Source organism: Neoarius graeffei, chromosome 12 (assembly GCF_027579695.1).
Source record: "Neoarius graeffei isolate fNeoGra1 chromosome 12, fNeoGra1.pri, whole genome shotgun sequence".
Classification (NCBI taxonomy): domain Eukaryota; kingdom Metazoa; phylum Chordata; class Actinopteri; order Siluriformes; family Ariidae; genus Neoarius; species Neoarius graeffei.
This window is the reverse complement of record NC_083580.1, coordinates 51,811,593-51,823,939: the sequence shown is the minus strand read 5'-3', so window position 1 is coordinate 51,823,939 and position 12,347 is coordinate 51,811,593. Positions and strand designations below refer to the sequence as shown.

At 39.2% G+C, this 12,347-nt stretch overlaps 1 protein-coding gene across 1 annotated transcript in view; it reads left to right on the top strand.

Annotated features, from left to right (window-relative positions):
• si:dkey-112m2.1 (transmembrane protein 132D) overlaps positions 1-12,347 on the top strand; it is a 424,830-nt gene that overhangs the window by 129,181 nt on the left and 283,302 nt on the right. Inside the window, exon 2 of the mRNA XM_060935984.1 lies at positions 8,803-8,946. Coding sequence (XP_060791967.1) covers positions 8,803-8,946 — 144 coding nt within the window. The remainder of the gene's footprint in view (positions 1-8,802; positions 8,947-12,347) is intronic.

Here is a 12,347-nt window from a genome sequence, read left to right as displayed (position 1 = left end):
GCAAACTGCAGGGGGTCCATCTCGCTGTTCACCAGGTGTTGGAGGTGGGAGAGAACAATCTTCTCCATGATCTTCATCAGGTGAGATGTTAAAGCTACTGGCCTAAAGTGGTTGAGCTCCCTGGGGTGCGCAGTCTTGGGAACTGGAACCACACATGATGTTTTCCGCAGAAGTGGAACTCTCTCTAGACTGAGGCTCAGGTTGAAGATGTACAGAAGTATCCCACAGATCAGCCGATTTCGAATAGTTTCAATACATTTTAAATTGAGCACATTTTTCTTTATTATTGTTATACTGAAAAACTTTGACTTGTAGCAGGGACGCAGGAACTCATCTGAAGTGCAGGGTGCTGTAGGCTATGTCATCAGATGATGCACCAAATATAGCCCAAAGGCTATATTCTCAGTATTATTTCTTACAGTAGGCTACTAAAAGCCAGGCCAGAGCTATAATCTTACATTTACTGAGACACTCACATGTATTCAATAATAAGTGCATTTATTTTTTTAGACAAAAGATGAAAAATACAAAGTGCGTTCTCAGCCAGAGCGCGCCGCGTAGCTGTCCATGGTATCAAACATCCAAACTATGATAGGTCGTACTCGTAGGCGTACATTTTTAGGTGACAAAAACAAGATAACCATAACCTTAATAAGATTAACCATACTAAAAGAAGAGAGGGCCTATTAAATTATTTACGGCCGCATTTTGACATCGTTCATAGTCCACACTCGCGTTCGTGTTCTCCCGCTCTCACACACGCAGCGGAGGCAGCCGCGCTGATTCTCCTCTTGCGTCCATTCAATGAACTACAGCAAAGTAATAATGAAAAAAAGAAATACACAGAACCAATTAGGTCTACTATTCTGAAATAAAATAGCCTGATAACATAGAGGAAACTAGAAAAATAATTAATCAAGCAGCAAAACCACCCAACCAGCTGAGAACAATTTAACCAAAGCAACCTTAATTAAAAGCATTGCTTACCAGATGGAATAATTCCAAAGGTTGTCTTGCGCTCTGGCGTGGCGCTGATGAACTCCCTCATAAGGGCATGGATGTCCACTGTATCCAAGATATCTTGGTGCAAGTGGAGTAGGGCCCTCCGTCATAAGACTTTTTCTCTTTGGCTTTTTGGCCCCCTCCATCTTTAAAGAAATCAGAAATCCTTTTCTGGCTCATTGCTGCTACATTGACACACACCACTAGCTAAACGAACTCTCCCGCCACCAGTGCACTGTTCTACGCCACTGTTCTTTCCGGTCTGGTTGAGGTCTAAACGTTTATCACTCACCTCAAACCAAATTTTTAAATTACATTTAAAACTACTTATAAGCATGTAAAAATGAGAAAAAAAATGTTTTTTCATTTTGTTTTTATTTTAGAATAAAAGAAAAACGTATGCCTGAATTTACAACGCCAATGTTGTAGTTGCGTCTGTTGTCCAGGAGGGGAGTGCTGCAGCACCCTCAGCACCCCTAGTTCCTGCGTCCCTGACTTGTAGTTTACGTTTTTTTTTTTTGAGGGGGGGGAAAAAAACAAAGAAGCTGTGACGGGCTCCTATCAGGCCAAGTGCTGTCACTCGCCGGCCACTTTCAGGCATCTTTTTTTGGATTAGTGAGACCAGACCCTCTGAAAATGAATGGGAAGATATCAATACTGGACTCTGTGAAAACTAACGGTCGCGAAGAGCATATGATTGAAATCGTCATGAAAAGTTGATTATACTTGTGTTAGGTTGGTTCTCATGACTCCGAAAAAGCTTTAAAATCCACTTTTCTCGTGGATTATTTTGACACTGCGCAGGCGCAGTACTTCTATAACGGCAGGAGAGGGACAGCGGAGCATGAAGCTGCAAGATGATTGGAAAGCTGTTGGTTCAGATCGACATATGATTAGTTGTTGGCAGCGGAACAGGCGGGATATTTGCAGACCCGTACTGCCATCAGAGATGGTTGATTAGAATGTTTGCTGCCGTTACGAACTGTCCCCATTCATTTCTGTGGACGATTTCTTCAGTGACCTGTCTCCTATGAAAAAAGTCTCTGCTCTGGGTTCCAGCAGGGCGGGCCCACATGAGTCTCAGGGCGGGCACGGCCCCCTAAGGCCCGCCCATGGCGACGGGCCTGAACTGAAGGCCTCTCTCACATTGGCTAATGTTAATGTTTATGAGTGCATCATCAGGAAAACACTGAACAACAATGGCTTGCATGTCAGGGCTGCAAGGAGAAAGCCACTACTTTTCAAAAAGAACATTGCTGCTTGTCTGTAGTTAGCTAAAGATCACGTGGATGAGCCAGAAGGCTATTGGAAAAATGTTTTGTGGACGGATGAGACCAAAATAGAACTTTTTGGTTTAAATGAGAAGTGTTATGTTTGGAGAAAGGAAAACACTGCATTCCAGCGTAAGAAGCCTTATCCCATCTGTGAAACATGGTGGTGGTAGTATCAAGGGTTGGGCCTGTTTTGCTGCATCTGGGCCAGGGTGGCTTGCCATCATTGATGGAACAATGAATTCTGAATTATACCAGTGAATTCTAAAGGAAAATGTCAGGACACTTGAACTGAATCTCAAGAGAAGGTGGGTCATGCAGCAAGACAACGACCCTACACACATAAGTTGTTCTATCAAAGAATGGTTAAAGAAGAATAAAGTTAATGTTTTGGAATGGCCAAGTCAAAGTCCTGACCTTAATCCAGTTGAAATGCCGTGGAAGGACTTCAAGCAAGCAGTTCATGTGAGGAAACCCACCAACATCCTCGAGTTGAAGCTGTTCTTTATGGAGGAATGGGCTAAAATTCCTCCAAGCCGGTGTGCAGGACTGATCAACAGTTACCGGAAATGTTTAGTTGCAGTTATTGCTGCACAAGGGGGTCACACCAGATACTGAAAGCAAAGGTTCACATACTTTTGCCACTCACAGATATGTAATAGTGGATCATTTTCCTCAATAAATAAAGGACCAAGTATAATATTTTTGTCTTATTTGTTTAACTGGGTTCTCTTTATCTACTTTTAGGACTTGTGTGAAAATCTGATGATGTTTTAGGTCAGGGGTGGGCAAACTTTTTGGCTCAGGGGCCACATTGACTTTTGAAATTTGCCAGGCGGGCCGGGCCAACACCAAATTCATACATATCGAACATAAACCGGAAAAGCTTTAGTGTTATTGTAAGGCCTTCACTGACAGAGACCCAAATGCAGATCAGATTGACATTTATTTTAGTTCTCAGTCAACAAAGGCAGAGCAGAAAAATGCTTGCAGTTCAATAGATTGGCACTGGATCCATCCAAAAAAGTTACACACACACACACACACACACACACACACACACACACACACACACACACACACACACACACACACACGTGACAGTAAGAAAAGTAGCACACTTAATTCTTAAATTACATCTTTGAGCTGCCAGGATGAGTAGGATGCCAGTGTATTTGTATATTTGTATCATTTTATACATACAACTAAATTGCATATCATTAAATTGAACTAAATTACATATCAGGACATATCATTTTTGTACATTTCACTGAACTCGTAGATTTACACCTGAGTGTTTTTTTTTTTAACCATCCACTTCCAGCCTGCCAGTACAACCAACCACCATTAGTAGGAGAGGTACCACACCATTCCAAAATGTTTGCAGTTCAACAGTTTGGGTACCACACCATGCCAACATGTTTGCAGTTCAGTGGTTTGGCACTGGATCCATCCAGCCCACAAAATCAGACAAAACAGCTCAAGAAAGCAAAAAACTCCAAACTGGTTTTCAGGTTCAAAGTCACTCACTGAAATATTTCCAGTCCTCAAAGAATCAAAACACAGGTTCCAAACAGGTTTTCATATTCCAAAAGGCCACTCATAGATCAGAATAACCTCCACAGGCAAAAGTCCAGGAACAGATATAAGCAGAAGCAAGGTCAGCTGCTCATAATACACCTATAATAGCAGACAGGGACATAAATGAGGGGCGGAGCAGACACCCAAAAGCACACGGTACTTAAAAACAAACACCAGCACTACAGCAGCCACCCACGACAACCAAAATTACTAAGAGTTATACTTTTTATATTATTATTTCTGTAAACATGTGACTACCATCTTATTACAGCTCCAACATAGTTTTAAAAAGAGAAAGTGTTAATACTCACATTCACTCAGCAACCGCTGAGCTGTATTCGTCCGTGCTTGCGCTGACTGGTTGTTAGCATAATTAGCATGCTTGGAGGAAAAGTGCCGTTTGATGTTATATTCCTTTAAAACTGCAACGGTTTCTTTGCAAATAAGGCATACAGCCTTTGATTGGACTTCAGCAAAAAAAATAGTTAGTTGTCCATTCTTTATTGAACACCCTGCACTCACTGTCCACTTTTCTTTTTTTAGGACCACTCATTGTAAAGTTTTATCCTGTGTTCTCGAGATCACCAGTGGCACGGGCGCCAGAATGACTTCCATGGCACGCGCTGCACCACTCTGCAAATGTAATCTCGCGTGAATACGACTGACTGGAAAGACGGATCTCTAGAACACCTGTCTACATGATAACACTGACGCTTATAGTTTATAGATCTGCTCAATCGTGTTTATATGATTGTCTTCCGCGGGCCAGATTAAAAACACCAACGGGCCGGATGTGGCCCACGGGCCGTAGTTTGCCCACCTCTGTTTTAGGTTATATTTATGCAGAAATATAGAAAATCCTAAAGGGTTCACAAACTTTTTCAAGCACCACTGTGTGTGTGTGTGTGTGTGTGTGTGTGTGTGTGTGTGTGTGTGTGTGCGCGCGCATTTTATATATATACACACACACACACACACACACACACACACTAGTGCATCTCAAAAATTTGAATATTGTGAAAATGTTCAATATTTTCCATCTGTTATTTAAGTAAGTGAAAATGTTATCTATTCCATACTCTTTGCACAAACTAAAATGTTTCAAGCATTTTTCTATTTTAATTTTGATAATTATGGCCTACAGTGCAATTTTTTTTTTTAAATCTCAAGATATTAGAATATTTATTTTCATGTTTGAGTAAAACAGTATAAACACAGTGTATCTCTCGGTCTAGTTCAGTACACGCAACCACAACCATGGGGAAGACTGCTGACTTGACAGTTGTTCAGAAGACGATCATCGACACCCTCCACAAGGAGGCTAAGCCACAGAAAGTCATTGCTGAAAAGGCTGGCTCGAAAATGTGCACAAGCAATAAGGATGACCGCAGCCTTTTTTCAAGGAGGATTGTCAATCAAAGTCGATTCAAGTACTTGGGAGAGCTTCACAAAGAGTGGACTGAGGCTGCTGTCGGTGCATCAAGAGCCACCATGCACAGATGTCTTCAGAAAAGGGTCTACAACTGTCATGTCTCTAATATCAAGCCATTTTTGAACCAGCAACAATGTCAGAAGCATCTTACCTGGACTAAGGAGAGAAAGAACTGAACTGCTGCTCAGTGGTCCAAAGTCCTCTTTTCAGATGAAAGCAAATTTTGCATTTCATTTGGAAATCAAGGTCCTAGAGAAAGAGTGGAGAGACACAGAATCCAAGGTGTTTGAAGTCCAGTGTGAAGTTTCTACATTCTGTGATAACTTGGGGTGTCATGTGGTCTGCTGGTGTTGGTCCACTGTTACCCCTTTTTCACCAAATCAGTTCCAGGGCTGGTTCGGGGCCAGTGCTGGTGCTGGTTCACAACTCGTTCAACTTGCAAGCTAGCTGAGAACCAGTTTGCTTTTCCATAGCTCGGGGTGCTAAGGGGAGCCACGCCATTACGTCGCTGTATACGTCAGTTATGTCGCTGCGTTTGCATAAACCTTGGCGCGAACATTGAAGCAACAACAACACAGAGAAGAAGAAGCAGCAACAACAACAATAATGGATGACTTCGTGTTTGTACAACTGCTGCTTCTCATCGCTTAAAAATGGCGACCTTTCGCGGTCTTGCTATTGTTGTTGGTCTTAACAACTCCGCCCCCCCCCGACGTAAGCGGTTCTTTCCTCTGGCCCAGCAAAGAGCTGGTGCTAGCCTGGAACCAGTTTTTCTGGCCCAAGAGCCAGTTCTTTGTCAGTGGAAACAGAAAACCTGGTTCCAAGCTAAGCACTGGCCCCGAACCAGCCCTGGAACTGCTTTGGTGGAAAAGGGGCATGTGTCAATGCAGCCATCTACCAGGAGATTTTAGAGCACTTCATGCTTTCTTCTGCAGACAAACTTTATGGAAATGCTGATTTCCTTTTCTAGCAGGACTTAGCACGTGCTCATAGTGCCAAAACTATTACCAGATGGTTTGCTGACCATGATATTACTGTGTTTGATTGGCCAGCCAACTCACCTGACCTGAACCTGATAGAGAATCCATGGGGTATTGTCAAGAGGAAGATGAGAAGCACCCGAGCCAAAAATACAGATGAGCTGAAAGCCACTGTTAAAGCAATCTGGGCTTCAATAACATCTCAGCAATGCCAAAGGCTGATCACCTCCATGCCATGCTGCATTGATGCAGTAATTCATGGTAAAAGATTTTTGATGATTTTCATGAGCTTTAAGCCATAATCATCAAAATTAAAACAAAAAAAGTCTTGAAATATTTAACTTTACATGTAATGAACATAGAATATATGAAAGTTTTCCTTTTTGAATTAAATCATGAAAAAAAATAACTTTTTCACAATATTCTAATTGTTTGAGATGCACTAGTAGGTGTTGATTAATTTTCCACAACAGAAGCTGTGACAATAGTAAAGCTACAAATCACGTTTATATTAATGTACTGTATTTGTTATTATACTTTTATTTGGTAACAGCTAATTCCAAGGGACTTACAGGTGGATTACAAATGTGCGTTGCTATGTTTTCTATAAGAAAATGTTTATTTTTCACATTTATGGAAGGAGTCTCCAGTGTCAGCATGTTCAGTCAGCAGTATAGCTGTAACTTAAAACTTTGACACAGGAGAGCCTTCAGGAGAGTGCAATTTATGCTTTGTAGTTTTCTCAGAAACATGACAAGCTACGTTTTTTTATCGGATTAGCTTCAAGAGCTAAATGAAGAGAGGCTGGTGAGTGAATGGTTGTTTATAGTCGTATAATCTAAATGTTAAATCTTGTTTACTTGATATTCCACAACATTATATGCAACTATAATTGGATAAAATTTATGACAGGTCATTCTTTAATAAATAAAAAAGAATGTGTGAACCATTGGTAAACAGTTGTATAAGAGGAATAAAAACAGTTCAGTGTGGGCTGTTACAGAAAAATAATCAACTTTGGGGTGGCAGCAGTAACTCTTCATGATACCTCCCTGTCACTCAGTATTTTACTAGAACAGAACCACACACACTGGTTTATTCATTAGTTAGGACCTGTTGGTGCAATAAAACCTCTAATAGTTAGTTAGAACTCAGCCTCAAAAAATGTAGTGTGCTTTTTTTTTTATACTCGTGTTGTGGTCTTCAGTTAATTTTTGCTGTCAGCAGCAGTGTTAAAGCACATGATAAGGAGTCTCCAGTCTCTCACACTGACAGGATGGTAATTGCTGCCATACGTTTTGGGGACATTGTCTCAGGACACATTTCTGTTCTGTGATTTAGTTATCTCTGTGCTACTCTGCATGCATTTTTAATTAATGAGTTTCAGTTTTATTTGGATGGTATTGTCAGTATAGAAAATTATCTGTCATTCATGACTTATTTTTCTGGGCTCTTTATATTCTGCTTTATCTGCATGTGATAAGCTGCAGGGACAACAGGACACAGCTGCACAACTGACACATGGTTATAATAATCTGTACCGAGCAGCACTGAGACAAATTTCAAGCATTCTTTTAGCCTTTGTAAAGCTTTAACAGCATACTCATGCATCATATGCTAACATTTGCCATTCATAAACATTATATTTATAAGTAAACCAATGCATGCTGGAAATGCTGTGTCCATGATCAGGGCTGTTAATCATCACAGGGGAGGCTTCAAGTATTACGTATACACTGGATGAGGGCAGAAATTTGTATAATCAATGAATAAAAAGATATTGTGTACAAACAAAGCTACATCTCATCCCAATATGTTTAAACTCAAAATGTCACTCTTGAGAAAAGAAGAAAAACACAAACAAAGAATATGAACAGAAGATTTTGAAATAAAAAAAATCAAAAGAAAGAATAAAAAATTGAAAGAAAAAAAACAGATGAACTAAAAAGTTTAGAGTCTAATAAAATAAAAAGTTAGCATTTAATACTTTTAATAAAAATCATAAAAGATGGAGAAAAATTAAAACAGAAGGCATCATTAAAAGGATTGACAGAAAAAAAATAAACAAGCAATGAGAAAAAATGAGAAAAGTAAAATTATATAAAATTATAAATTTATGTTCTGTATTTTCCTGTCTGATCTCGATTAGCAAAATAATTGCATTTTTACTGTGACTGGTGAAATTTTAATAATGAAGTCTTTATGTCTAAGTGGTATCTTTTCTGCTTATTTGAAAAGTAAAGTATAGAATGTAACCAGCAGTTTCAGCCTAGTTCGTTGAATATAAAAGTAAAATGTATTGAGGGAAATAAATGATTACTGAGTATTAATCAAGAGAGTGTCTCTGATATAACAGTAAAATGGTAAAATGATTAACTTACATGGATGGTAACAAACCAGAGCCTTTTGGGATCAAATTTCTTTCCAGCGCTGATTTCACCATCACTCTGATAGCAAATGAAAGCAGCATAAAGCTGCTAAACAATAAACAAACAAACAAATAAATAAATAAATAATATATGTTTCTTTGTAACAGGGTGAAGTTGAAAGATGACGTGGTGTTTTTAGGAGCAAAGGCCACTAATCCAGTGCAGTGGACCATCAGTCAGGACGTGAGGAGTGAAGGACACCGAGTTGTTACTCTGCACTGTCGGAGAAAAGACTCCAGCTATGGCCAGAGGTCAGTAATACTTATGTTTTAGTGGAATATTTATTGAGATCAGCACTTATTACTATCCCAGTTGATGTGGTGGGTGTGGCTAATTTAAAGGATATGGGACATGGATTTTTTTCTGGGTATAATTATGTATAAAGGACATAAGAAATGCCATCTAAATCACTGCAGGGCGTCAAAAATGTGAAAATCATCACATTATTCAAGTTTTTTTTATACATCAGTGTAAAACAAGGATTCGTTAATGAGCTAGGTGGTCACGTGACCCGTGATGTAACAAAAACTTTCCAAGGAGCCAGTGCTTGGGAATCTAATGTAAACAGGTTACCGAAATGGACACCATTGACAGTGATATTCCCGATGTTTCACAGAGATGTGAAGTTAGACCCTATCAATTCGAACCGATAGCTGGAAATTCACATGAACATGGATCTTGTCTTTACTCTGACGGGTCAGATGATTCTGAGAGTGAGAGTTCATTCAGTCCCCATGAAACTGAAAGCAGTCGGCTCGATAACACTTCCTGGTAAGTTAAAAACAATTCTGCTCAAAGGCTAATGATCTGTTGAAAGAAGTATTATTTTTGTATCATACATTGAAAGTTCATCATAGATCTAGCTAAAGTCCGTTGCAAGCTAGTTTTTTTTTTGCTGATATTTTTCGAGATTGATTGAGATACAATGCTTCCAGAGTCCGAGATGAAAACATTCAAAATGGCGAAACGAGTCAGAATTATGATAATCAATAATTGATACACCCAAAATTATAATACTAATCCTTACCTCGGCTTTCAGTCGCTTAGCGAATGCACCTCGTGGTGGCCGTAGCACTTCGGGTTTCACTCCGCCGTCTTGTTCCTGAATTGGGACATTGGGAACGGCTCCATCTTTAAGTAGCCTCTTAAATTTGGCTTGGCAATTAATATCGCTCAGTACCTGAGTATTATTGTTGAAAGAATCCTCAGTGAAATGGTCCGAACACAGTTTGTGGGAAACAGTAGGTGCAAAGTTTTTTCAACAGGTGTTCTGTAAAGTTATCCTACCTCTTGGATTTGTCCTACTAAGCCTACTGCGCATGCGTGAAGCCTACTGCGCATTAGTGATGGGAATTTCGGCTCTTTTTCGGGAGCCGGCTCTTTTGGCTCTTCTTACTATAAGGAGCCGGCTCTTTCGGCTCCCAAACGGCTCCTGAGATTTTATTTTTGATTTAATTGCTGCAATTAACTAGTTAATTAATTACATTATTATTTATATTTTATCAATAGGATGTTTTCCATTTTATTTTTTAGTTTTTGTAGCCATTGTAAAGCTTTGTAAAGTATAGCAGTGTAACAATGTTCTAGCTATAGAAATAAAACTTACTTACCAATTAATAAATTATTTTCTCACAAACATAATGCAAAACTGTGTTATATTACCAATATAAAATACACAGAAGACATCAACTGTTTATCCTTTATGGCTTTATTTCACACTTGACCTTGAACAAAATGCCACAAAATAAATTATGACGTATAAATCAGGCCTAAGAAACTATGAAGCAAAGTTGGAAATTATTTTAACAAACACAGAACAATGTGCAACAAAATATTTTATTAAATAAAATATTAAATAAAATATTAGACTCCTCTCCCCTGCGCTCCATTACACCAATTTTCGTATTTTCGCAGCTGTGAATGACATCAACCCCCCCCCAACCAAAAAAAGTAGGCGTACACCATGCTACTTTTTTTTCCTTTGAATGGTAATAGACAACACAAAGACGCAATCAGACAGCAACTTTTTTTGTGAAAGTCTCTCTCTCTCTCTCTGAGGCACCTAAGGACAAAAAACTAATTCGGCTCCCCAACTCGGCTCCCACCGAAGAGCCGGCTCCCGTCATTCACTTCAAAGAGCCGGCTCTTTGAACCGGATCGTTCGCGACCGACACATCACTACTGCGCATGCGCAGGTGAGCCCACACTTTCCTCAGCTTCGGGTCCTTGGGGAATGCAAAAAAACTTACTCCAGGGCATTTCCCATTGGAATTATTGCAACCATAAGCAGCACAATACACCATGATGTTCAATGTACGTTAAAGACTATAAAAACAATTTTCTTGTCATCCACTTCTCCATTCATCTACCCGCTTGTGCTGTGCCCGAAAGTTTTTGTGACGTATGATCATGTGACAGCGGCTCTTCCGGTTGTAGAAAATGCATATCGGAAGTCGAGCAGAAATGCCATATAATCATCACGGATATAACGATTTTGCTGAATTTAATAGATGATTTTGTATTTGTTGATGCAATTAATTCATATTTTTAATGGAAAGAAACTGATATAGCGTGCATTTATGTTTCATGTCCCATATCCTTTAAGGAGTGCCCTTGTCTTATTTAGGTGCACACTTTGTAAAAGGAAGCAATTTAATATGGACTTAGTATAGTATATTTAAAATATAATAAGTGCATTGAAAAAAGCACAACTTAAAGTGCCATTCCACCATTGGATGTATTCTTTGGCATAAAATACAATATATTTTATGACAACATGACTAGACAGAGAAATCTTTTAGCTTCAAAATGATATATCAAACATAATTTTTTGACAACGACAAGTATATTAATTTTGCGACCAAAGTCACCTACCCTTTTAATTTCCGCGTGGTAGTGAAACGTGATGTCATCAGCAGGTTCCCCTTCTTGTGTACCACGTGTCGGTCTATTTTTAGACCAGGAAACCCCCAAAGTGAGAGAGTCATTTCTCCTCGTATATGGGGGCCAAAAAAATTGCGAAAAATTTTGAGTTAATCTTTCAGTTAGCTAGATTTATTGGTATTAGCTAGATTTATTGGTATTATTTTTATCGCGTTCTATCCGCCATTGCTGATAATATGTGCCACGTCACACGGTACACAAGAAGGGGAACCTGCCGATGACATCACGCGCGGAAATTAAAAGGGTAGGTGACTTTGGTCGCAAAATTAATATACTTGTCGTTGTCAAAAAATTATGTTTGATATATCATTTTGAAGCTAAAAGATTTCTCTATCTAGTGATACCATTTATATATGTTGTCAAAATATATTGTATTTTATGCCAAAGAATACATCCAATGGTGGAATGGCACTTTAAGTACATTTCTTTTTCCCCTGGGATATTGAGGTTGCAGGACTTCATCCTGCTATACACACAATATGGATATTGCACAAGAAGGAAGAGCTTAAGTTCGTGTTCAGAATCGAGTGTGAGACACACCTCAGCATTATACAAACTCTGCAAATCTCACAGTCTCCAAAATCTTTCATAACTTCTGGGTAGTGCTTACTGTAAGTTTGTTGGTATTTCTGATATCTGAATGCCAATGTGTAAACTTCTAGCATTATATCCTCACTATGAATAGACACACAGTGTAGTTTAGTATTGT